Genomic DNA, 25,437 nt, shown 5'->3' on the forward strand with positions numbered 1-25,437 from the left:
TGTTATTATCATTCATGTTTTTTCTTCTACAAAATAGGAGAGCAGGAGGGTGGAACAGAAAAAAGAATTCTCATATTGTTGGAAAGAAATACTAAAAGAAGCATTTAAAATATATTAGGAAAAGTTAACTAATAGTAAGTTAGTATTAGTATTAGTTAACACTAAATCAATCTTATTATCTCTTAAGATTGACTGACATTGAATTCAATCAGAAATGATTTAATAACATCTTAATTCAATCTTCTCTACAAGTGTTTACACCAGCAATTACAAAATGTGGGTCCAATGACAAATGTGTGGTGTAGACTCCACCATTCCAAGGAGGTAGGAGAAAATAAGGCCAAATAGTGATGATATTTTTTTTATAGCTAAATGTATTCAGTTTTGAAGGAATGTCTTTTATTCTGAAATTCTGTCAGATTTTTTTTTTTATTGAGATAAGGTCTTGCTATGTAGCTCAGACTGGCCTGGAACTTGCAATTCTCCCATCTAAGCCTCCCATGTGCTGGAATTATAGAAATGTACCACTATGCCTGGTCTTGTCATTTCTAATTTTAAATGTGTGTTATAACCTTTCTTTTAACAATAGTGTTAGAACAACTGGTAACATTTTAATGTGAATTATATATGAAACAATAATATATAATCACACTAACTTCCTGAATATGAGATGGTACCACAGTTACATAAGAGAATTTTTATTTTTAGAAAGAATATAGATTAAGTACTTAGGGGTGACGAGTCATGATGTCTGCAACTTTTTTTAACTTCTGAGAATCTCTGTTTCTTCATTTATAAAGGAGTATAATACTAGTGTCTGTTGCCCAGTTTTGTTATAGCAATTATATGGGGTAGCATCTGTAAAGTTTAGTGCACAAATAAGTGTTAGAATAGCACATAGAAATGTCTATCTGGGCTGCAAACATGGCTTTCAGTTTCCCTGTGGCTCAAGTTAAAAGGGAAACATGATCTTTAAGGTCATGGAGATTTTAAGAAAATCTTAAGATTTTTTGAAAAGCAAGCCTCTGTTCCCTTCTCCCTTTCCTCTGCTCCCCCACCAGCTGAAAGACCTTTTTGGTTTCTAAATTAGGGGCTCGGGAAGGATCTAGTGGGGTGTCAGGGTATCTGTGAAATCCTCAAGATGGGAAAATATTTAGTACAGAGAAAGTGATTTATCAGTATCTAGAAAAATACCCTTCTAGGGCACAAGAAACATATGTAGAATATGGAGAAAGGCAGGCAAATAGGCTGGGCCACCAGATGACAGTAAGGCCCAATAACACAGAAGTTCCTAGAAAATCTAGACTCTTTAATATGAATTTTGGGTTCATGGGGTCATGGACACACAACTCAGGGCATGAATGGTTAAAATTATCAGTCTGTTCCAGAATGGCTCCTCCACCAAGGAAGGAAGAAACAGCTGTTGGAAAACACATTATCAGTGACCTAGGCACACACACAGATGCCTTTTTAGACTGTCAATCAAATGGAACAGAATACTTTAAAAAGCAAACATTAACTACTTATGAAAAACTCATAGCCATCATCCCTCCAACAGAGAATAGGATGATCCATGAGAGAGATATAAAAAGTATTTAATGCAGAGACAAGGAATAAGGTACTACTCTGATCATAGTAGATGAATGACTATCCTTTTTCCATGTTGGCTTACTTAGTTATATTTCTGTGTACATTAGATTAACTTTGAACTTGTGAATGTGGACTACCTACATGATCTATTTGTCAAGCAGCCATTTGCTTTTAAATGCCTTTGATGAGGATGACATGAAACATCACCTTTCCTTCTTTTCATTTTCACCCCTTCTAGGTAATAGTATAGTAGAATGTCCAAGAATTTCTAGAACATCTCAGTGAGGGTAGGACAGAAACCACGTAGACAGAGAAGTAAGAATTTCTATTTCTTCCATTAAATTATTTTGTTATTCAAAAGAATGAAGTAATTTTTCCACATTAAGTAGCTTCTTAAGCTGCAGATTCTGCAAATATCCTTTACAAAAGTCAAGTCTCTGATGGGTCTATTCCAGTCATGGATCTGGATGTGTGAGTGGATCCCAGGTGGAAGGCAGACATGGCCGGCAGCCTGCAGAGCGGGGCTGGAATGGAACTCCCAGAAGCATCCACACAGAATCTGCTTAATTTAGCCCCTTTTTAAGAAGGAAGAAAATGGCACTAATTTTGGTAAAAGTTTCTGAGAAAAGGCATTTGAACTCTATAAGAAGTATTTGCTGGGTGCTGGTGGTTCATGTCTGTAATCCTAGCTACTCAGGAGGCAGACATCATGAGGATCATGGTTTGAAGCCAACCCTGGGCAAATAATTTGGGAGACTCTATCTCGAAAAAATTATTCACAAAAAAGGGCTGGTAGAGTGGCTCAAGGTGAAGGCCCTGAGTTCAAGCCTCAGTATCACAAAAAAAAAAAGAGTTATAAATAAACCTAAATGTACTAGGCACCCAGACTGATGGATTAAAAAATGTAATTCTTTCTAGTTAAAAGTGCCTTGTGAAAGATCAGTACATTTGCATGAGGGAATACCTTTGAATTAAATTTTGTGTTGCCTGCTACATGAATATACTTGAGTACCTGACACATTCAAAGCATGGTGCTAAGCCGGTCTGATGGGGGAAGCCTACAAGAACTTGCATGTTATACTACAGGAATAGTGGGAGCAAATACACTCTTCATACAAGGTCAGTGGTTCTGGCTCTCTGACTCTAAGAAGTGCACTGATACTAGGGGTTGAGTCAGATGACCTTCTATGGTGCCTTTCAACTCAAATATTCTATAATGGCAGACTAGACAAGAATAGGCTTTTCTGTTAATTTGGAGAACATGAAGATCTGATGCCTACTTTTTAAAAGATCTGTATGTAAAGTTATTAGGAAGGAAGATAAAGGAAAATCAGATTTTCTTTTATAGGTTAGATGCAAAATTTTAATTGTAGAAACCTGTGATGTTTATGTGTTGTTTTGTTGAGTATTTTTAACATAAACACATTGCTGATAGTGCAAATAACTCAAAAGAGCCGAGTTAAAAATTTTTCCCGTGAGATTTGTTTCTGATCTAAGCAACACTGTGTCTTTTCCTCTAAGTCTAATAAAAGGATAAAATACACACTTCTCTCCAAACTACCCAAATCTCAGCAATTATGTGTGTGATAAAAACAAAAACAAGAAAATAGACGTCAGCAGCTATTGGGGCTCAGGACCATCTTCTGGCTGAATGCTGTTAGACTACAGATCTCAGATGCTATGTTTCCTGGGTTGACATGGGCACCCTCTCTTACCTGAGGAGCCGGAGTTCTGCCAGCAGGGTGGGGTTCTGCTGTGCCTTCTCTGGTGTGGGTTGAGAAGCTTGTTCATGCTCTAGCCGCAGCCTCTGGATCTCCTGTAAGATTTCTCTTGGGAGAGAGGAAGAAAGTGAGAAACCAGGGCTGGCTAACTGCCAGGACACTAACATATGAAGACATCAGGCCCAGCAGAACAGAGAGAGAAGGCATCATCCCATGTTTGGGAGCAGAACAGAACTTCACTAACTAATGGACTCTGTTCTTAGGAGGCTTTGACTTGAGGCTAGGCAAATGCTGCAGGTGAGGGGAGGGATGACTTCATCTCCAGCACATCCAAACTACGAATGCTCTGCAGTGTCACTTAGTGTTATCACCAGACCTATCGGCTCTCCAGCAAGTAATATGGTACTGTGGTAATGTGTCCAATTTTCATGAGCACTCTGCTTAAGATACAAAGATATACCTTCCTATTATTTATGATCACACTCTGACACCATAAGTATTCCACAGCTACCAAGTAAGAGGCACTTGGAGGGAAAATAAGGATAAGTGGTGCTCATTTTACCAAACTAAATAAATAACCTCATTTCCTCATCAAGAATAAAATTCTTCTTACTGAATTTATCAGAGAAATCCAAGTTAGGCAACATTCTTTCTCCTTTTTCTTAACATCTTTACCCTTAACAATGGATTTCAATGAGGACATCCTTAGAAATGTTTTTAAAAGGATTAACTGAATTGAGCCTGTGACATAGAGAGTTATTGGTGGGACCTCTGTCATGGGGTGAGATGTGTCAACCTATTATTGATGTTGGGCCTGGGCTGCCTTCCATTTGGGTTAACATTAGGCTGGCCATAAATGAGATGTGACTAGCTCAAGGCAAATTATCCCGAAGTGAATCAGAAACCATTAAGCAAGGTTACAAGTCACATATTCTTGGGGGTTGGAGGTATCAGTCTCCTACTTAAAATGCACAAAGGCCAGTAAGACAGAACTGAATGGAAGGTAAATTTGGTGAGCACAGAGGATAGCATTTCATGTTTTTAAAATGTTTAATTGACACATAATAAATGTACATCTTTGTGGGGTACAATGTAATAATGTGATACATGGATACAAATATGTAACGAACAAATTAGTATAATTAACATTTCTTTGTGTTGGGAACCTTTCAACTTCTTTCTGTTGGATAATGGGTCCCAAAATACATGTAGTAAGGGATGAGTTTTAGTGTTTGATAGAACAGTAGGGTACTGTGGCATATGTAGGGTACTTATTACATATGTCAAAATAAGTAAAAAAGAAGAATTCAATGGTGTTTTATTGGAAAGGCTGATTTATAGCTACAAGCTTCATGAATACACAGAATCAAGAGGCTAATTGTCAGTGAGTCATGACATCTTTCATGAATATAGTGAGAAGGATGGACTGTAATTCAGTGGTTTTCAACCATTTCTTGTCTCCCTTAGTGTCCATGGATACCCATCTTCCATGTCAGACAATTCAGGGAGTTGTGCAGCTAGAGAAAGATGTGTCCCTGTGTTGCTAGCCTTCCTTTCCTTTCTTCAGGCACCTCTACAGGTTTCTAGAGTCCCAGAAATCTCTGCATGAAAATCAATGAATTGGGATTTCCTCTAGTGCCAGCATACTGATGTTTTGTGCCTCCAGTTAGTTCTCTTTATGGGTTCCAAATACAGAACCATGACAGAGCCATTTAGCCTCAGGAAGGAAAAGACAGAAGTAGTTTTAGTAAGAAAAAAATGAAATGATACATAACATATATTAACAAAACTTTAGTACTATTTAGTACTAGTACAAGTCTATGATATGCAGACACTGTTATTATCTCTGGTTCATGAATGAGAAAATCAAGGTACAGACCAGTTAAAAGACTTGTTCAAATTCAACAACAAGTAGGTGATAGAGGTGATTTGAACTAACACTGGCTGGCTCCAGATCCTGTATATCAGACTGTTTCTTTTCTGGGGCTTACTTTGACTGGTCTGGCCTAGGAGGCCATGAGTAATGTAATATAATTTGAAGAACTCTGTTATTCTTAATATTACCCCTAAATGGCTCCTCCAAGTGTTCTAAAAGGAAGCATTATATTCTAAAGATCATCCCTGACATGCTGCTATAATTTTGATCTGGAGTGTCCCCAAAGTGTCCATGTATGAAAAGTCTTCTCACCAACCTGTAGCAATGTTGAGAATTGATGCAACCTTTAGGAGGCCTCCTCCTTCTCCTTTCTTTCCCTCTCCCTTGTCCTCTCCCTCTCCCTCTCCCTCTCTCCCTTTTCTCTAAAACACACTATGGCTGCTAGCCAGCAAGGAGCTGTCCAATGGGGACAGCTTCAAAGCCAGGATTAATAACAATAATATACAACATAGTTTTCATGTGGTAGAAGTAAGAAACCTAAGCCCTTCTTTTCTGCCTAATTCTTCACTGTGCTTCTCTTTTCTCCCTTTTAATTCTTGCTTCTTATTACTTGTTAAGTTGAGAGGGATCACATATGATACATCTCCTTGGGCAATTCAGCAAAAAGTGGTAGTTTCACAGGCTACGAAGTCATGAAGTCACATTTATGAAGCTACTTCCATCCTAACTTGCGGTAGGTATTCTTACCTAATTGTCCTGGGACAATTAAGCCAAAAGTGTTTTAGTAGAAAAAATATGAACATTCCTTTTAATTTTTATCTGTAGAACTTTAGAGAATGTTTTGCTTATTTACCCCAAAATTCTCAGGTCAAATTCTGTGGGCATGAAATAGTTATCATGTAACCTTCCTTTTCCACTGTAACTTCAAAAGTGACATCAATGTTGAAGAATGGGATTAAGCATTGTGACATTTGGTGCTGTTTTAGGCACTAGAGAATGTACAAATTGCTCCTATGATGGGCCTTACTCAGCATTGAGTTTGAGATCTGATTCAGCTACTCATTATTTTCTCATTCAGCATGTATTTACTATTTACAGAGCACACACAGTATGCCAGACGGGTTTGGGGCCCTAGAGGGTCTTTGACATGGCCTTGGTTCTCAAAGAACTTCCACTTTAGTCAGAGGAAGACAAAGATTAAGCAAGAAGCAAATAGGTAAATAGGATTATTTCAGATAGTGATAAATCACACACACACATGCACACATACAACACAGGACATAATAGACAGTAGTTGCTGGTGTAGGGAGTAATGGATAGGTTTAGATAGGTAGCTTTAAGGAGGTGACATCTGAAATGAGCTCTGGATGATGGGAAGGGGCTATCTGGGCTGAAGGAACAACTAGTGAGATGGATGCAACAGAGAAAGAAGCCACATAAGGCTGGAGTGTGATGAGCAAGGGAAGCTGAGTCTGGGAAGGCAGGAAGGAATTGTGGGAAGAAAGAGCCTGCAGGCCATGATGAGAGGAGGGTTCTAATTAAAGTGTGATGGAAAATCATCAGAGGGTTTGTTCTGGTAATAACATGATATGATTTATGCTTTAAAAAATGACAGGTGGGATTGGGTGTTGGTGGTAGATAGGAAGTACAATTTTGGAGATATGCTGTGAAGACAGAATCAACAGAATATGATCAGACATCTCCATGTGCACTCCCTCAGCATGTCCATGTGTTATTCAACATACACACATGGAGGGTTTTCTCATGAGGCATGTGTAGATCTATTGGTATGAATATCAACATTTCAGAAGCCAGCATTATTGACTAGAGATGTCTTGTCTTAAACACGCAGGTAGGAAACTCCCAGAGACTTTAAAGCATGACCAGGGGTTATTAATGAGTGCACATGTGGATAAAAAAAAAGCCAGCATGCCCACAAAGCCTTACCTGTTCTTGTTTTCTAGTTCTGCAATCAGCTGCCTTTGTTGCTTATTTGCATCGATGGTGAAGGAGATGTCAGGAGCACTTCTCTGCTGAGTTGGCTGCTGTAAAATACATAGTTTATATGACTTAATATTGTGAACATAGCCTATATGTGTTTGGGAAGATAGAAGTCATGGGATATACAAACAAGGAAGAGGAAACTATTTCTATCAAAACAGAAAAGGGCAAATACCTAAAATTAAATTGCCATTCCTTTCCTAACACCTTTCCTTCAGCTCTAGAACATCACCATGCAATAGACAGAACAGAATTCTTTGTCAGCCAAATACAAGAAACAGGAAACATTATTTTTTCAGCTTTCATATTTGAATCTTTGGGAAGCTATTTCATACTTGCAATGCCATCCTTCCCCATTGTTTTCATTCTCTCAGTATAAGTGGATTTACAAATGTTTTACTATTGAGATAACTCTTTACCTAGAATTTTGATTAGATATATCAAAATAGCTGGAAGAGAGGATTTTGAGTGTTGCCAACAGAAAGAAATGATTGAGTATTTGAGTTAAAGGATATGCTAATTACCCTGATCTGTTCATTATACATGTATCAAAATATCATGCTACTCTACATACACATATAATTATGTATCAATTTTAAAAAGTACTTAAAAGTTAAAAATAAATTTATTTAAAAATCATAATTTTGAAGACATTTAATAAGACTTTTTTCTCCTTTTGTTTAACATGCTTTTTTGCAGTTCTTTATTCTTATATGTAATTTTACATTGATGGATTCATACAAATGCTTGCTTTTTCGACCTTTATACCACAGCAGCCCATTATTCTGAATCATGCGAGAAGCTTTAAAACTGATGTATATGTAGCCATAGCTTTCTCCAACTTCACATAATCATACGTATAAATCATATCATATCATATTTGTATATATGGCGGTGTATGTATGTATTTATTTGAGGACTTACTTGGGATATTTTATAAAAACTGTGTCAGGCTCAGTACACTTCTCTGTGTAGTACTTTCTTTGCTTTACATGCATTACAGAAACTCCTCCAAGCTAATTTTTATTGTTTTAATATCACAAATAATCTATCAATGAATGCAAATCTTCTAAAAATGGCATCTGGTGCATAAACCAAAACACATGGAGAAACTCAGCCTGTTTTATTTTGTTTCTGTTTTTGAACAGGGTCTTGATATGTAACCCTAGCTGGCCTCAAACTTGTGATCCTCCTACCTCGGCCTTTATAGTGCTGGGATTACAGGCTTGTACCACTGCACCCAACTAAGCTTGTTTCTTAATGTCCAGAATCCTAACTGTAGAAAAAGTTCAGCTTGATAAAGATCTGGCTTTCGTAAAGTTCTTCTATGAATCTTACTTTGCATTTCTTTTCAACAACAAAGTGATCTGTGTTCCCATTGAAGAATTTTGAGGTTCTGTGTTCTGGATCTTAAATGGCTTTCTGTGGCTAAGCATGGCATACAGTAACTTTATGATCCAAGTTTTTCTTGAGAGAGAGAAGTTTACCTGAGCCTACTGTGAATTTTAATCAGTGCTTTGCTCTTTGTATTAACTGGTAAGAAATTGTCCAGACAAATAAAGTATTGAGTGGGTGTAGCAATCTTATAAAAGTATATCTCAAGCTATAATTTATATGTCATAAACTGGATTAATAACTGAAAAGTGAAAAACAGGAAGTAGACTGTCTGTTAGCAACTATTTAGTTCTGCTGCTGTAGAAGGAGAAAAATCATAGCTAATACATAAACAGGGGTGGCAGTATGCTAATAAAGCTTTATTTATGAATACTCAAATTTGACTTTCATGTAATTTTCACTTGTCACAAAATAAGATTCTTGTTTTGATTTTTTTCAAAAAAACTAAAGAATGTCAATACTTCTTAGCTTGTGTTATACAAAAATGGGCTGGATTTGACAAGGTGGGTTTGTTGATCCACCAAGGTTTAGAAACCTCTTTTTATTTTATCTTTTAATCAATAGCAGCCAACATAGGAGGAAAATAATACCAAGCCATAAATAATAACTTTGTCTTTTCTTGAAGATTAAAAATATATAGCATCTAAGTTACTTCCTTTAAAAAATTAGTACTGAGAATTTAAAGTAGTCAATAAAAATAAAAACTAATTAATGGTAGGTTAGCTCTACATAATAAGCCTTATTGGAAGAAAAAACAAGAAACTCATCTTCCCTGAGTTAGCTGGTTATTTTACTGTCTTGTAGGAAGCATCTCAGTTTTGAATTTGAATGAAATTTCTCATTTGAATGAAATTTCTCACTTGAATTAAATATTCCTAAGTTTTAGGCTGTCTCAAATATATTGATTAACTCATTCTTCAATTTAACACATTTTTTAATTCAGCACCTATTATATAACAAATATTGAGAGAAATGCTTCTTGTCCTCAATAACAAACAATGTAACTATGATTGTTACTATGAGTAAGGTATGCATACTGTTCAAAAGGATCACAGAAGTCATGGCTACAATATTAAAGCAACCAAGGAGGGAATATTAAGGTGATGACATTGATCTGACTTATGAAGTGAGAGAGGAGGAAAAGTCTGCTGGATGGATGGACTCCACATTTCTTCATGATGTATTTGAAACTGGCTGCACCATAGGGGACAGAATAATGAAGGGTGGAAAAGCAAGATATTATAAGAAATGCAATGATTTGAGTAGAAGAACATAGTGAAGTAAGATGTAGGAATTTCCATTAGGAAGATACACAAATGGATCTTGTGACATCTTACTAATTATGAGTCTTTAGCTAATCATACCTTTGTTGCAATATGATTACAAAGACATTGACAAAGGGAAAAGTTAATACGAAGGACATTTTTTTTGTGGTGGATCCAAAAATATTATATATAAGTAGGTAAGAACACAAATAATCACTGTTCTCAAGAAGAAGAAAAGGAACAGAGACTGGAGAAGTTAGTGTATATGCAAATAATAACATGTGCATGCAGATTTAGCACTCCACCAGGGACCACTAATTCACTTGTCCCATAGGTCCTGAGAGGTAACCTAAAGTGAAAAAGGGGATCAAGAGTAGGGGTGAGGTTAAATGGTGAACATTTCAAGAAAAGTGAGAAATCCAGAGTTTTAAGGCAAACCATCTGATTTGTAAATACTGACAGATAATAAAGAACTGAGACCATTGGGAGACCCAAAGAAGACATTTAATACATTTAATTGGAACACATTTGGTCTGTAGGTTACTGTTTTGTGACTATTTGTTTATGCTGCAGTTTCATATTTTTTTTATCTCATCTGGCTCTAATAACATGTAGCAGTGACGGTGTAATAATTATAGTTATACTTATTTATAGATGAGGAAACTATGTTTAAAGAAGTGCTTCGTATGAATGAGATCACAGGGAGCTGGGACTTAGGCTCACATGGCCTGTGTCTTATTAAATTGTACTCTTGTCCATAGAGGCACAAAGGCAAGAAAACTTGGAAAACTTTTGACAGAAGTTTTGTTTTTCCTTTCCTTTTAAGTGTTTTGAGTGTTTCCTGAGAGGGTTAAAAAAAAGTCTCTTTTTGCCATATTTTTGGTTGGCTTTAATTTTATTCAGCAAGCTTGATTCTTATTTGTGGAATTTAAGATTTCACATACTCCAAGATATCTGTTTTACCATATCTAATTTTGGAGCTATGATTAATGCACTTTTAGCTTGCCCCATATCCCATGTAGATCATGGAGGTTTCTAACTGTGATAGAATCACTGATGTCACAGAGAGTAATGGCACAGCTAAGGCAATGAGTCACTGCTACCATCTGGGATCATTAGTTAAATGCTCCCCATGAAGGGCTCTGATAAGTGGAACATCCCAGGTTCAGTGGCAGACAATGGCTTTCTCACTTGCTCCCCTGTCACTCATTATCTTTTGTGATGCATCAGTCCCAGCTCACCCTCAGTGCAGCACAGATGAATTTTGAATAACATTGTCAAACTGATGGTTGCTTTGCTTTAGAGATAAAGTTATGAAGAAAAACATCAGTCTATTGCCTCTACTAGTATATTTTAGGTGGCATTTGTAATTGTTCTACCTTAAACCTAGTGTCTGCTAAGCATTCACATTCCTGCTTTAAGCCCATTGAGAAAACTGAACCAGTCCTCATCCCTCCCCTATCCTTCAGTTCTCCTATGGGGATGAGATTTAGTAAGGGTGGGTGTGGGGCTTCCAGCCTGAAGTGTCACACTACTGTAGAAGTTCTGTTCCTTAATTCGGCCATTTTTAAACTGGGAATTGACTATCAAGATGCCATAAATATAGCAACAAACACATGAACAATTACTTAGTACTAATTATCTTGGCAATTAGCACCATTTGTAATGATAACAATGGATAAGGCATATGAAATTCAAGGATCCCAGACACCAACAGATCAATCCTTTCACCCAAGCTACTTACAGATGAGGAGGATTCTGCTGCCAGTCTTGCTGCATACCTCGCGATCAGCCTGTGTTCCTCATCCAGCCGGTTTGAACTCTCAAGCATGCTATCAAGAACAGAGCAAGAAGGACACTGTTAAATACGTCACTGAGAAAGACTGACATATTCCTGTCACCATCGGGAGGATTGCCATTTCAATTTTTCAAGGCCAAAAATTTGCAAGCTGTACAAAACCCTGTTAAGTTAATAATCTCCAGCTTGGATTCATGACATGATCTAATATGCAGCCATGAAGGTCAATAATAAATCCTGTGCTCAGTCTATTCAATCATCTTACTAAAAAAGCACCAAAGAGAAGTGACTTTTCTGATATAAGAATACTTTAATGTTATTGCCTTTAATATTTTTTGTTCCTTATTACACAACTAAAACATGTCCAAAATTGATAATGTTAGAAAATATAGAAGCAAGCTGGAAGGAAGAAAAACACATGTAGTTGGTTCCAGTGATTCCCTACGTGCTGGCATTTACATCCTTATCCAATTTCCTTTCCTTTAGTATGGGCTACTCTTACTGATTTGCCTCTCATGAATGGAATATGGCAGAAGGAATGGAATATCACTTCCAAAATTATGTTTAAAAAGACCACAGCTTCTGTGTGGGGCTTCCTTTTTCTTGAACCCCCTTGAATTGCTTGCGTTGAGGGAAGGTAGTGCTGGGGAAAGGACTGTGCAATAAAGTTATGCCACCCAAAACCATGTAGATGAATCTCTGCTGGTAGAACCTTCAGATGACACCAGAGGCTGAGAAGACTGTTGGACTCCATCCCCACGAAAGTCCTCAAGCCAGAAAAACCTTGTTAAGTGAAATCTAAATTCTTTCATGAAACTGTGAGATAAGAAATGTTCGTTGCTTCAAGCTGGTAAGATTTGAGGTATTATGTTATGTATCAATAGATAACTGATACAGTTATCTATAATATTACCTGGGTAACCTGACTTTTGAAAATTTTTATTTTATCGTTTTTAAATTTACTTACATGTGTATACATTATTTAGGCCACCTCCCCCACCCCTTTGTATATTTACTTCCACAGAAGTAGAACTACAGTGGTAACTCTCAGTGACATTAATGGTAATTGTTTAGTGGCTCTGATAAATTTATGGAAACTATTTATACTAGAATAAGATTGATCTGAGTCCCTGAAAACTAATACAAGCAGAAGTTTTACCAACTCTCTCATATTTCGGAAACTTTGGCCTACAAAGAGTAAGTTGTGAGTAACATTTTTAAAAGTTCTATGAAATATACCAGTAACATTAATCCTGTTAACAGATTAGTTGATTTTAGGTTGGCCTATCATTTATTATGATGTATATTAGGTCAGAACCAAGATTAGAAACTAGTTCTTCTCATTCCCAAACATACTTACATTCTTCCCCACTTATACTTTTGTTTTTAAGGAGAAAAAATACTAATTATTATACATTAAAAAGACACTCTCATGCAAATGTTAAGGTTGTAATAATTATCCATTGTGAAGACTCAGATCCATACACATTAATATTCAATTATTTATATGTACATTTATATAGAGAGTAAATATGCAACAGTCTTTTTGTTTTAAAGTGGGAAGATGAGCGGAAATCATTCCATGCTTCTGTCATGTTGATTAGGCCCCTTCCAAATTGTTCTTCGTTGTTTGGCTGAACCCATCACTATACCAATTTTTATAGGCATTTTGAAGATTTTCCTGTATCTTTTCCTTCTGCCCCCATCCCCTCACATAGTAAACTGTACCTATTTGAATTTTGAATGCTTGAACTTGAGATGTAGACCATTTCTCTAGGCTACAGTAAATAACTAGAATATCCCTGAATTTCCCTATTCACCATCTCACAGCTCCATTCTCAGAATGAGGCCTCTTTTTCCTTTTACCCAAGGAATTAATACATGTAAAAAGCATCAAGGTAGCAGGACATCCAGGACACATTAAGTATTCAAAAACACTAGTTAATTTAATATTATTTTTCCTTGTGAGTAACCTGTTTGGATTCATTAACAATCCTTGTCTCTTTCAAAATGTCATGAACTATCCAGAGCAGTGCTTCACAAACTTTAAAATACAAACTGTTATTTTGTGATCTTATGAAAATGAAGTTTCTGAATTCTGTAGTGGGCCAGTGGGGTTGTTTGGGTGTGGGATCTGAGAATCTGCATTTCTGACAAGCCTCCAAGATATGATACTGCTCATCCAAGAAGATCCTTGAGTAGCAAGAATCTAGAATGTCTTAAAAATAAAATGGGAAATCCAAATATATGAAATAAAGCTCAAATCTAAACCATCTAAAAGAGACCATTTTTATGAGTGTTTAACTGATATTAACATAGTATGTGTGGTATTTTGGGAAAATTCCCTTGAGAAAGAAAATTTTAGGATAGAAGGCTCACAAAATGTTTACAGTATTAGTCTCTAAGGAGAATGAAATTTCAACCAACACACAAATTTAGACTTGGAATAAGAAAATAATTTTAATAGAAAAAGGCAGAATTATGTCTTTATGAAACAATGTCTGTGCAGTGATACCTAAGTTTCTTATCAGAAATAAGAAAGAGAAAATTTTTTGATAACAAAGAGAAAGCTATACTTCCTTTGCCTTAAACATCTGACCACCCTACTAAGAGATCACTTGATTTTATTTTAACATGCCTATCACTTCTGGTTGGTATACTAGAGACTAAATACTAACTTAACATAGTTTGCACAGATAATAGTGCTTGCTCCTCCAAGACTAGGATGATGATCTGTTTGACTGCTTGAAAGTGACTTTGTCAGAAACACTCATGGGTGTTTTGATAAATAAATAATAAAAAAATTTCATGATAAAAGTACCTGTTGTCATGAATGACCATCAAGCATAAATAATATAAAAGTTATATTTTAAAAATGCTGCCTGGCAAGGTAAGATGTGAAGATATTGGATTCTGTCTAGCAAGTGATAACTCATATTCCATGACTTCTTTTCCCTAGCACTGTGTGAATGAGAGTTGGGTGATATATTACCCCTTTGTGCACATGAGCAATTTATGAGTTTACATGTGCTTTTCAGGTGAATGAGGCATTTTTCTGACAAATTCCATTATTTTAAGACTTCAATTACAAATATTTGAAAATGAATGGCCGGTAATCCCTAAACCATTAAAATAAATACCAACACTTTTTCCTGCCCTAGATATTCACTTTAGGAATTTGTAGTCAGTAATCCTGCTATAAGACTACGATGAATTAAAAAGGAGCTGCTGTATTGACTGTATTTCAGAAAGCTGAATGCATTATTTTGAAAGCTCTCTACTTTCTTCCTGCAATGCATGGTCAGTGACTGTTGCTAGTGAGGTCAAATGGCATTCCAGGAAACTCAAGTGCTTCCTGCTAAACTAGGGCTTACTAAATTATGATTTAGCAAAGATTTCTGAGACATAAGGATCTGTTCACATTTATTTGATTTCTCTATGGGCCTGTTTGACTTCCATCGGGGAACAGTCAAGCAAAGAACAGTACGATCCAAAGGTCACTAGAAGTGATTCTGCATTTTCCCTTGATATTGTTTCTATTTGTCTGGATGGGGAAAGAAATTTTATCACTGCAGATTAATTTTAAGGCCACTGGGTCTCATGTACTAGTCTATTAAAATATAATTAGTTAGTGGGATTACCACCTGGGAAGGCTTTATTAGTTAACACTTAAGTGGAAGGTTTCTTTTTTGGATGACTTTCTTTTTTTAATTTTTTCAGACGGTTGAGAGCCGACTGCTATGGGAGTACAGTACCGTTGAGAGATGATTGGGAGTCAAAGTGCACAAGAGAGTTGGGGTGGAAAAAAATGAAGTGATACTGGGGCCCGAGCAGAGTTTCTATTAAAGAATAGGGAGGGAAGCTAATTGTTAAAGCTTATGTGATGGCCCTTTCTTGAGTGGTTTGCAGGGAAAGCACAGGAAATCATGAAATGGTAACCTTAATGGATAGTAATAATGAAAACTTACCATTTTAATGGCTTCTCTTAGGAATGCCTTCAAGCTCCTTTATCAAGACCCTGACAGTTGGGTGTTGTGTGGGTGGCTTGTGCCTGTATTCCTAGCTACTTGGGAGACTGAGATCAGAAGCATCACAGTTCAAGGCCAGTCTGGGCAAATAGTTTGCAAGATCCCAACTCCAAAATAACCAGAGCAAAATGGACTTGAGGTGTGGCTTAAGTGGTAGAGCACATGCTTTGCAAGCGTGAAACCCTGAGTTCAAAATCCAGTCTCACCAAAAAAACAAAAAAAGATCCTGAAAATCAAGGTCATGGATTCAACCAAATCTTAGCCTATACATTAAAAATACTAAAGGTATACAGTATAGTGGATTCAATAGTGAAGTGCATTGTGGACTGAATTGTGTCTCTCTTCAAATTCATTTATTGAAGCTCTAATACCTCAGTACTTTAGAATGTGATCACCTTGGGATATAGGGCCTTTTAAAGCAATTATTAAGGCTATGTGTAACCCTAAGAGTTGGACTATAATCCCACATGACTGTTGACCTTTTAAGAAGAAGAGACACTAGGGATGTACAGGCACAGGGAAAAGGTTATGAGGATGCAGTGGGGAGGTGTTCTATCTGCAAACTAAGGAGAGAAGCATTAGGAGAAACCAGTCCTGCTGGTACCTTGGCCTTGAACTTATGGCATTCAGAACTGTGAGAAAATAAATTTATGTTGTTCAAGCTTTGTGGTATTTTGTTGTGGCACCTTAGAAAACTAAATGTGGAAGAGACCAGGGAGTACTATACTTCTTTAAAAAAATTCTTGTCCAATACCACATTCATTTATTGTTTCATTTTAACCCCTATTATTTGGTTTTGTCACATGAATTGCTATTGGTGTTTGTCCTTATCCATATTTTCCACCTATATCTTCATAAAGCTTGATACTTTATTTTTTCATCTACTTCATACTTCTATACTAAGGAGCTATTCTATGCAGGTGATCATGTAAAGTAGTAAAATTATTTAGTTTACTAGTAACAAAGATTTTTGAGTACTCCTAACAATTTTGTTTAGGGTTAGAGGGAATTGTATACCTAGAGCACAATCAGTACCTATGACATTAGCAAATGTTTAGAGGGCACCTATTGAGCACCAGGCACTATGCTAGGTGCCAAAGTTATGGCTCAGAATTAGTCAATTTGCCATCTATCTTCTCTATGAAAGGAAGACAACCACCCACCATTATTACCAGAGTGGTGATAATGAAAAGAGGAAATATATTGTACACCATGATAGAGACTAATATGTGAGAGGTTTACCTGAGGTGGTACCTTTGTGAGTGTGTGTATGTGTGTGTGCATGTGTGTGTGCATGTGTGTGTGTGTGTGTGTGTGTGTGTGTGTGTGTGTGTTGCTGAGGATCCAACTCAGGGTCTTCAACTTTCTAGGCAAGAACTGTATCACTGAGCTACATCTCCAGCCTGAGGTGGTGTTTTTGAGACTGGAAAGTAGAGCAGGATTCTGTGCTTGTGGAAGTAGGGGCAGGAGTAAAATAAGGAGGAATGTTCTAGGCAGAGAGAAAAGCCAGTATTACGGTGTTGAGGCAGGGAAGGGCTTGTCTTGACTGAGGAATTGATCAAATGCTGATGTGGTTAAATATGATTCAGTGGGAACATCTTATGAAAGCTGAGGTTGAGAGAGAGGTAGGCAAGGGTGAAATCACACACAGGCTTGTGGTGAAGGGTCTGGCTTGTAAACCAATTGCAATAGCAATCCAATAAGCTGTTTTAAGTAGCCAGCTAATAAAAATTTAAACTTAATACATGAAGTCCAGTACAAAGCATTCTTAGAATGAGGTAGACATCTTTTTTCCCCAAGCATAAAATATTATGGAGCCATTTTAAACTAGGTGGATTATCAATCCACTTAACAAGAAATCTATTGGCAATTGCAGAAGTACAATTTCTTGTAATTGAGAAAAACATGAGCAGAATAATTTTAAACTAGTTTTGTGAAATCCCAGGCCTAACCATGTGACAGAAATTGATTGTGACAGCAAACTACAGTCTGGAGCCTTTAGCTGCTTCCTCTTCCTCTCTTACAGAGTTTACAGAAATATGTAGAAGCTTCTGAATGGTTTAAGTGCAGGTATAATTATAATTAGAGGCAGAAGTTCTGGGTTTCTTTGCCTGTCACAGACCTTCCTTATACATAATTGATAAGCCCAGGTACTTGGCAAGCATTAGGGAGGGCAAAAGAAAACCCCTTCTCTCTCATTGACAAAAGTGCCTAAATGCCAAAGCTAGTTGTTTATTTTTATTTATTTATTTACAATACTATAGTTTGAACTCAAGGCCTACACTTTGAGTCACACCACCTGCCTTTATTGTGATGGGGTTTTTGAGATTTGAGATTGGGTCTCATGAACTATTTGCCCAGGCTGGCTTTGAACTTCCATTCTTCTGATCTCTGCCTCCTGAGTAGCTAGGATTACAGATGTGAACACCGGCACTCTGCTCATTTTTGAATGTAGCAGAAATTCTCCTAAGTTTCTGTGTATTTGTTTGGCTGTGTGATATCAGAACCAGCAATGACATAAATCTTTGTTTAATTTGTACAAATGAGCCAGTCTTCCATTTTGTTAAGTAGTTAATATAGGATAGAAGATCTCGATATAGAGCAAACCAGGAGCATGGCTTTATAATGACAAAAACCCAAGCCTGTTGATGGAGAACAAGCTATGAGCTGTTTGTTGAGCGTCTCATGAAGGATGCACAGAGAAGGAGGCAGAGGAATGGGGTGGAAATTAGGCAGGATCTGGGGGTCAGAGGCCCGTGTAGAGCCTTTGCTAGTATGGGGTCTTGGATCAGTCCTTAATGCCCAGAGCTTGCATTTTCTTATCAGTGAAACGGAAATAACAGTGTCAAACCTTGTAAGGCTGGGAAGAAACAAATAACATGTGGGTATAGGTTCCGTAATTTTTGAAGTGTTTCATAAATATAGAATTTACTATTCCTATTCTGGCTGTTTTGATGTGCTAGAAGAGATTGAAGACAAAATTCTTCCCTGTTTTGAAGCTTACAATTAAAATGAGAAGTCACTACTCATGGAACTAAGTTCATAAAAGTTCTTTCTTTCTTTTTTTTTTTTTAAGGCAGGATCTCACTATGTATCCCAGGCTGGCCTTGAACTTTCCATCCTTCTGTTTCAACCTTCCAAGTGCTGAGATTACAGATGTGAATCCAATGGCCTACAACAACCACCATTCTGATTGCTAATATGTGCTCAAAATATCTGTCAAAAAGGAAATAAAAATAATATAGCAAGGCATGCAGTACCAGTAAGTAAATATGAGAAGGCTGCAGTGGAGGAGTTAAAATGAAAACTTTCTGGAGGGCATGTGTTGATGCAGGTTTTATTATTTATTTATTTATTTATTTTTTTGTGGTGCTGGGGATCAAACCCAAGGCCTACCACAGGGTAGGCAAGTGCTCTACCACTGAGCTATAGTGCAAGTCTTGACACAGGTTTTAAAAGAAATGCTGTAACATAGTGGTTATGCATGGGTGGGTAATGGTTAAATCTCTGTTTAGCTACAGTGTGATCTTGGGACGGTCAGGAAAACTTGAAAATGTTACCTTTACTTTTCTGTAATATGGAAATAATACTATTTACTCTTTATTCTAAGTACCAGAATAAATCATGTATATAAAGTTGTAAATACAGAACTTAACATGAGACAAGTGCTTTATAAATAGTAGCTATTATGATTATCACCTGTTATTATTTATCTCATCATAACTGAATGGTGAAAAGCATTTTAGCTGTATTGGTGATAAAGAAGATGAGAGATCACTACATCACAAATATAATCATGAAATGTGTAAACAACTGTTAGGATCTAATTCAATGTAAAGGAAAGGGAGGGAAAAGAAGAAATTTGAAGAAGTTGGAGCTTCTTAAGGACAGAAAAAGGCTATGTGGAACACGGAGGCAACTATTTAAATGGCCTCATCAATTACTCTTAAATTCTGCTTTGTTTACAAAATAAAAATCCCTTCTGGCTTTTATCAAGCACATGTAAGGCATCTCTGCTTGAGATAGTTTTATGGTCTTAAGTGACCATCAAGTCAATATGATTAATCATTTGAGTGGGGAAAATGGCTTGTAGTGACAAACCATGAACTTTTCTCTATGGAGATTTCTTTGTTGCAACCTTAGTTAAGAAAAGGTCAAAGAAGATTCGTGGAAATGACTGAGGTGTGCTAAGAATTACTGGGAGAAGATGCAGTGCTAGATCACATGACTGCTGTCATATTGCATCTGTACCCACTGTATCTTTTGAAGACTACTGATAGGATTTTTTTTTTATGATTCAGTATATAGTTCTATTCTCCCAACAAACCTATTATATTGGGGTACCAAGTTTGTTGGGAATAGGACTAACGCAATCTTGTAGTTTTGAAGAGGCTGAGTTGCAAGAAAGCAGATACTGTTGAATCTAGAAGCTCAGGATAGCTGAAGAAAGTGATGGGCCTAGGTTGGCTGAAAAGTACATTTTTAACTCCTCAAGAAGGAGTATATAGAATGAAATTATACCAGTGTGCTGGTTATACATTTCTAAAAATAAAAATTCATATATGCTTAATATATATCTATTAAAACAAATGTTCACTAGTTAATCAGACCTAAAATTGTCTCATGTACTAATCTTGCAAAAATAGGTTAGAAGAAGAATATTGTTAGAAGAAGCAATAGGCAGATGCTTTAGAAACAGTCAAGGGAGGAAATAGTTCTAGATACAAAGAGTCTAACAACCCTAAGTGATGAGGCCACAAGCACAATAGCCATTGCATGTTTGAGGGATGACTTTGTGAAATAGAAGAAGGGGGTTCTGCTATGCTGAAAGTGTGAGCCATTTTAATGGGAATTTAACCCACTAGTTCACTTAATTATCACCTCAGAAAATCCATAGACCTAATCACAGAAAAGTGGACTTGTTAAGGGAAATTAAGCATTTCCAAAGAATTGGCTAGCTAACTATGTTTATATTATAGTCGTCTAAACTAGACTGAAATATATGTATGTATATATATGTTTACTTTTATTCAAATTACAAATGCACATTTATTATTAAAATGAAGTTAACTTTAACCAATCTCCTACATCACAATTCAAACATAGAAAACATTTATGAAGTCCTTTGCCATAAAACAAAGGCTTTTTGAAGACCTTGGTTTAACACATATGAACATAAACTTTGCATGTTCTGGAATTAGGAAGTAGGATTCATCAGGATGGCTACTCAGACACATTTGTAAGTGACAGAATTGTTGATCGACAATTTCTTCCACGGTTGTCATTATTAAATAAATGATTTCCATTTTATGATCCTATCACATCACTTTTCCTCTTTTTCACTTTTATCCTAAGTGAAATGAAGCATTGTTTCCCAAATCAGCATATCCATCCATGTCCTTGGAATAAGACAAAGTCTTATATTACCATCCTGTGATAACTTGACATGACACATGGCATGAAACCCACCGGCAGAACATCCAGTTCTGCATCCATTAGAATGTGGTATTTGGCATAGCAACCACTCACACAAGTTTTTAACCTTACCTAAGATATAAACGAGGATATGAGTTCTGTGACATGCTAAATGGGAAGTATCCAGACTAATATCAAAAAAGACTTTGGAACTGAATTAGGCAAAAAGTGCTTTAGTGACAACTCTGGCATGCAGTGACTTAGCCTTTTGCTAAGACTGCTTGCTACCAGCTCAGATTGCCCCTCTCTAAGGACAGTCTAGCAGCCAAACCTCCACTAACCATGAGGGGTTGTTCCGCAGCATGTTCACATACAACCCGATGAGAACGTGTTCATCAGCTAGCCTGTCTGCCACATTCAGGCTGTACTGTATCCTAAAACAGGGCAGGAGGAAAGAATGGGTATTAGGAGAGGTGGACGGAAATAAGCAGAGAAGGTAGGAGAGAGTTTGGGATAGAAAAGTCATTTAGAAATGCAAGCTAGTGTAAGGGATAATCTATGAAAAATGCAAGCAAAATCCAAGCAATGAAATTCACAATTTCATTCCACTAACTTTAAAAATAATGACTTCCATTTAGGTTGAGTAACTTTTTTAGAAAGAATAGTTTGAGTCTTTAATCACTAACACCAAGGAATTCTTTTGTACAGTAAGCACACTGAAATGGGTCAAAAGAAAGATTAAGTTGGAAAATGAAATCATCAGCTCAGTTATTTAAAAGAAAAAAGAAAAATGAAAATTAGGGTTAGTGAAGAACAAACGTGGACACATCTACTCAAAGTAACTAGCTGGTGCTGTTAATTGGGTTAGGACAGAGCTGCTTTTACTAAATCAAAGATGATCTTTCACACACACAGCATCTATGACAAAAGAGACTTCATTTTTTAGTTGAGTTAACTCAGGATTGCAGCACACTCTGGCTTTAACTTACCCTTTGCCCTTCAGAAAAGCTGGAGCAGCCCTAGCCAGCATTTTGTTCTGCTCTACTTCACTGTCCTTGGGAGGAGAGCTAGTTAATAAGATGGGAAAGCCAAGAAGAGCGTAAACACGGCAACGCATTCAAGAATAGAAACTGGCAACAGAAACTCCCAAGTCTAGATCCAAGTTCTATTTGGACAGATCTCTTATTATTTTGAAATGTTCGAGATGTTTTCAAATTTCTATGAGTTCAACTAGAAGTAGAAACCTTGCCTGCGAACCATAATCACAATTACAAAGTCACTATGACCCCAGTTTTGACTTCTGCAATTTGCTTAATATGTGAGCATTTATATTGTATATGACAAGACATCATAAGAATTTGTTCAACACTTAATACAAAATATCATGCAAATAGCTAGTAGTTCACTAAATCCTGCCAGGCTTTAGATTCTAGTCAGGAAGTCTACTTCTCAGCCTTTCCTAAATTCTCCATCTGTCTGTTGAACAAAGATGAAAACTACCTAGCGATACTTGTCATATTAGAAGTGTTTTACTAGTAAAACACCTTGGCTGTGATGCTACAAGGAAGACTTTCAGAGAAACAGAGAAATACACCTTGGAAGCCTATAAAATATATTCATATTCTTATGTCAATATTAACATGTAACTAGTGAAGACAGCCCAATTATTAAAGAAATTCTTAATATTTGGGATTCATTGGGAGGAATATTAGTTTTATTTAGTAACTTAACTGAGAGTTTCATGAATTAAAATATGGGCCTATTAATGTACAAATAAAAATATAAGTGACAATTACTTAAGTGTTGTCAGGTCAAAGTCACCCAAGATCTACTGTGCTGAACAGACATGTTTCATTGGGAACTATGGTATAAATTCTTTGTCTTGCAGTTGAAATGGTAATGTGTTTAAGAATTTGCTCCTTTGTAGGTTAAGAATTTGCCCTACATATTTGTGTACCTAAAATTATCCTTCCCATTCATAGAAAATACAAAAATAAACTGTCCGACTTTGTTTAAATATCAAATAATTAACTATCGGGAACTAAATTATGAGGTCCTACCACAAATTTTCAAGAAGCTCTCTCTCTCTCTCTCTCTCTCTCTCTCTCTCTCTCTATATATATATATATATATATATGAAGGCTTATAAAGTAGTTTGTAAGGTAATTGAAGCCATCTAAGACTTTAACTACAATTTTTAAGGATGTACAGTGAAGTACCACTCTTTCACACTGAAATCCTAAAAGCATGCAAATTATACAAATGAATAGCATATTAGAATTATCTACATTTTAATTTGAATCCTTGTTTTGTAACAGTATATACTAAAGATTTCTTAAACAGTGAAGCCTCTGGTAAATATATATCAAATGTGATTTATAAGAATATGACTAGCACAGAGTGGGCAATCATGTTTGTTGAACATTGGACATTTTCACTCAGCCTTTTAGGAAGGCACCTGTTAGACAGATACTGCTGCACTTAAAAAAATACAACTGCACATAAACAAAATTGGCATTAAAAATAAATTAGAATATGGGGTTCATTGTGATATTTTGATGTATGCATACATTGTGGAATGATTAGACCAAGTTAATTAATGTATCAATCACCTCACACACTTATTTTTTGTGGTGATAGCAGTTTTTAAATTTGCAATGTATTATTGTTAACTATAGTCACCATGCCCAGCAATATAATCACTACAAGTTTAAAAACAGTAAGTTAATGTTCTTTGTTAATTCATTTTCCTGAGATCCTTAATGATATTTTTTAGCATTCTGATCTTTATCTTCTAAGACTGTGAAACTTCCCCATCAGGGTCAATAACCACAGTAAGCTATCATAACTGTTTTTTTTTTTGTCTGTGATGTTCCTTTATCTACCCAAACAGAACTCTAAACCTGTGTGCTGAAGTAATTCTCCCTGTGTTCATTATCCAGTAACCGATCTGTCGTCTGCTGCCAACATTCTCACCACCTCTTTTTTCCCCTAATTTAGGTGTATGTATTGCATAACTGATTTCAGATGCATGCAACACCTTCAAAACACTGAGAAGTATCAATGATTCTTTCCCCTTAGTTAAATGCTTTCTCTGTCTTCTTATGCTTTGCTCTTTGAATCTCAGAAATTGTAGTGGTATTTCCTTTAACCAAAATGCCTAATAATGATCTAGGTACATTTGCTGCTGTTGAATGTGCTAGATTAAAAAAAAATACAGCAGAAGAAAGAAACCGAGGAAGATCAACCACAAAGATGTGCTTGCTACAAATTATTCTAGTGATGTTTCATGGGTAGAAGTTGATGTGTCAGTAAAGTCCAGAAGTGACATTCCCACCACACAAGCACTGATATGCCCCATTAACATCAGTACCACCTAAAGGGGCAGAGTGACAGGAGGGTCAAATTAGCCAGATTTCCTTTAGTGGCCTTATTCTTTCTCTCCAATTTTGTGTGCTCTTTTCCTCCTTCCTCTTCTCCACTGCCTGTCTTCCCTCTTCTCTTTTTCTTCCCTCTTCTTTCCAGGCCCCTCCCTTCCTCAAAGGGAGGAGCAGATATTCTACACATATACATCTCTTCCTTTTGTTGTGATTTCCTTCTCATTGGCTCTTCCCAGTGTGAGTTTTAGAGAATCATTTAAAACTTTATTTTCCCTTCCTTTTCCACATGAATTATTGGGGAAACCAGTTCTTGGAAAATGTGGGGGTTACACCATGAACAGTTAAGAGTTTGTGGAAATAAATTTTGTTTTGCTATAGCTATTAATTTCTGGTGCTAGGAGCATTTCTAACTTTTGGCACTCACTATCCATATAGTTTCTATACTTCCTAGAACCATCCTCAAATTCTTCTCTGGTTACTTGCTCTGGAAAGCCAAAAAAAAAAAAAATGACCATGCATAGAGACAGTGAAGTGCACAAGAAGAAATGAAACATAAAAGCCACTCTCAAATTGAAATGGACCAAGGACTTAGAGCTGACTGGGAGGCAGGTTTCACATGAAGACCCTTCCATCAGAATCTCTTCTGTAGCTCCCAAGAACAAAGGAGGCTGTGTGAATATTCTTTCTCCTGAGTTGTGAAGACAGTGACTTCACAATAACATGTAGGTTATTATGATCCCTTCAAAACAATGTGTGGAGGAGATAAGTGATATTCCCAATTGATTGTGGACTTTAGAATCAGGCACATGGAACCTACTTCCTTACTCAGGAATGAGAACTCCAGCGTATCAGGGAATTAGAATGCAACCATGGCTTTCACATAGCTTGGTGTGGCTGATACAACTTTTCTGATCAGAGTCTCAAGGAGAAGCAAGACTACCCTCCCAAATTGTATGCATGTGTATCTC

The 25,437-nt window shown here is 36.6% G+C and overlaps 1 protein-coding gene across 27 annotated transcripts in view; it reads right to left on the reverse strand.

Moving 5' to 3' along the window:
* Positions 1 to 25,437, reverse strand: part of Dtna (dystrobrevin alpha) — a 345,657-nt gene that overhangs the window by 28,606 nt on the left and 291,614 nt on the right. For 23 of the 27 annotated variants that reach the window (XM_074070021.1, XM_074070014.1, XM_074070023.1 and 20 more), the window contains 5 exons: positions 22,079 to 22,156; positions 21,431 to 21,523; positions 11,593 to 11,680; positions 7,135 to 7,232; positions 3,306 to 3,419 (listed from right to left, as the gene is read on the reverse strand). In XM_074070021.1, coding sequence (XP_073926122.1) covers positions 3,306 to 3,419; positions 7,135 to 7,232; positions 11,593 to 11,680; positions 21,431 to 21,523; positions 22,079 to 22,156 — 471 coding nt within the window. The remainder of the gene's footprint in view (positions 1 to 3,305; positions 3,420 to 7,134; positions 7,233 to 11,592; positions 11,681 to 21,430; positions 21,524 to 22,078; positions 22,157 to 25,437) is intronic. The other 4 variants (XM_074070035.1, XM_074070033.1, XM_074070036.1 and 1 more) reach the window with 1 other exon arrangement.

This window comes from Castor canadensis, chromosome 4, assembly GCF_047511655.1.
Source record: "Castor canadensis chromosome 4, mCasCan1.hap1v2, whole genome shotgun sequence".
Classification (NCBI taxonomy): domain Eukaryota; kingdom Metazoa; phylum Chordata; class Mammalia; order Rodentia; family Castoridae; genus Castor; species Castor canadensis.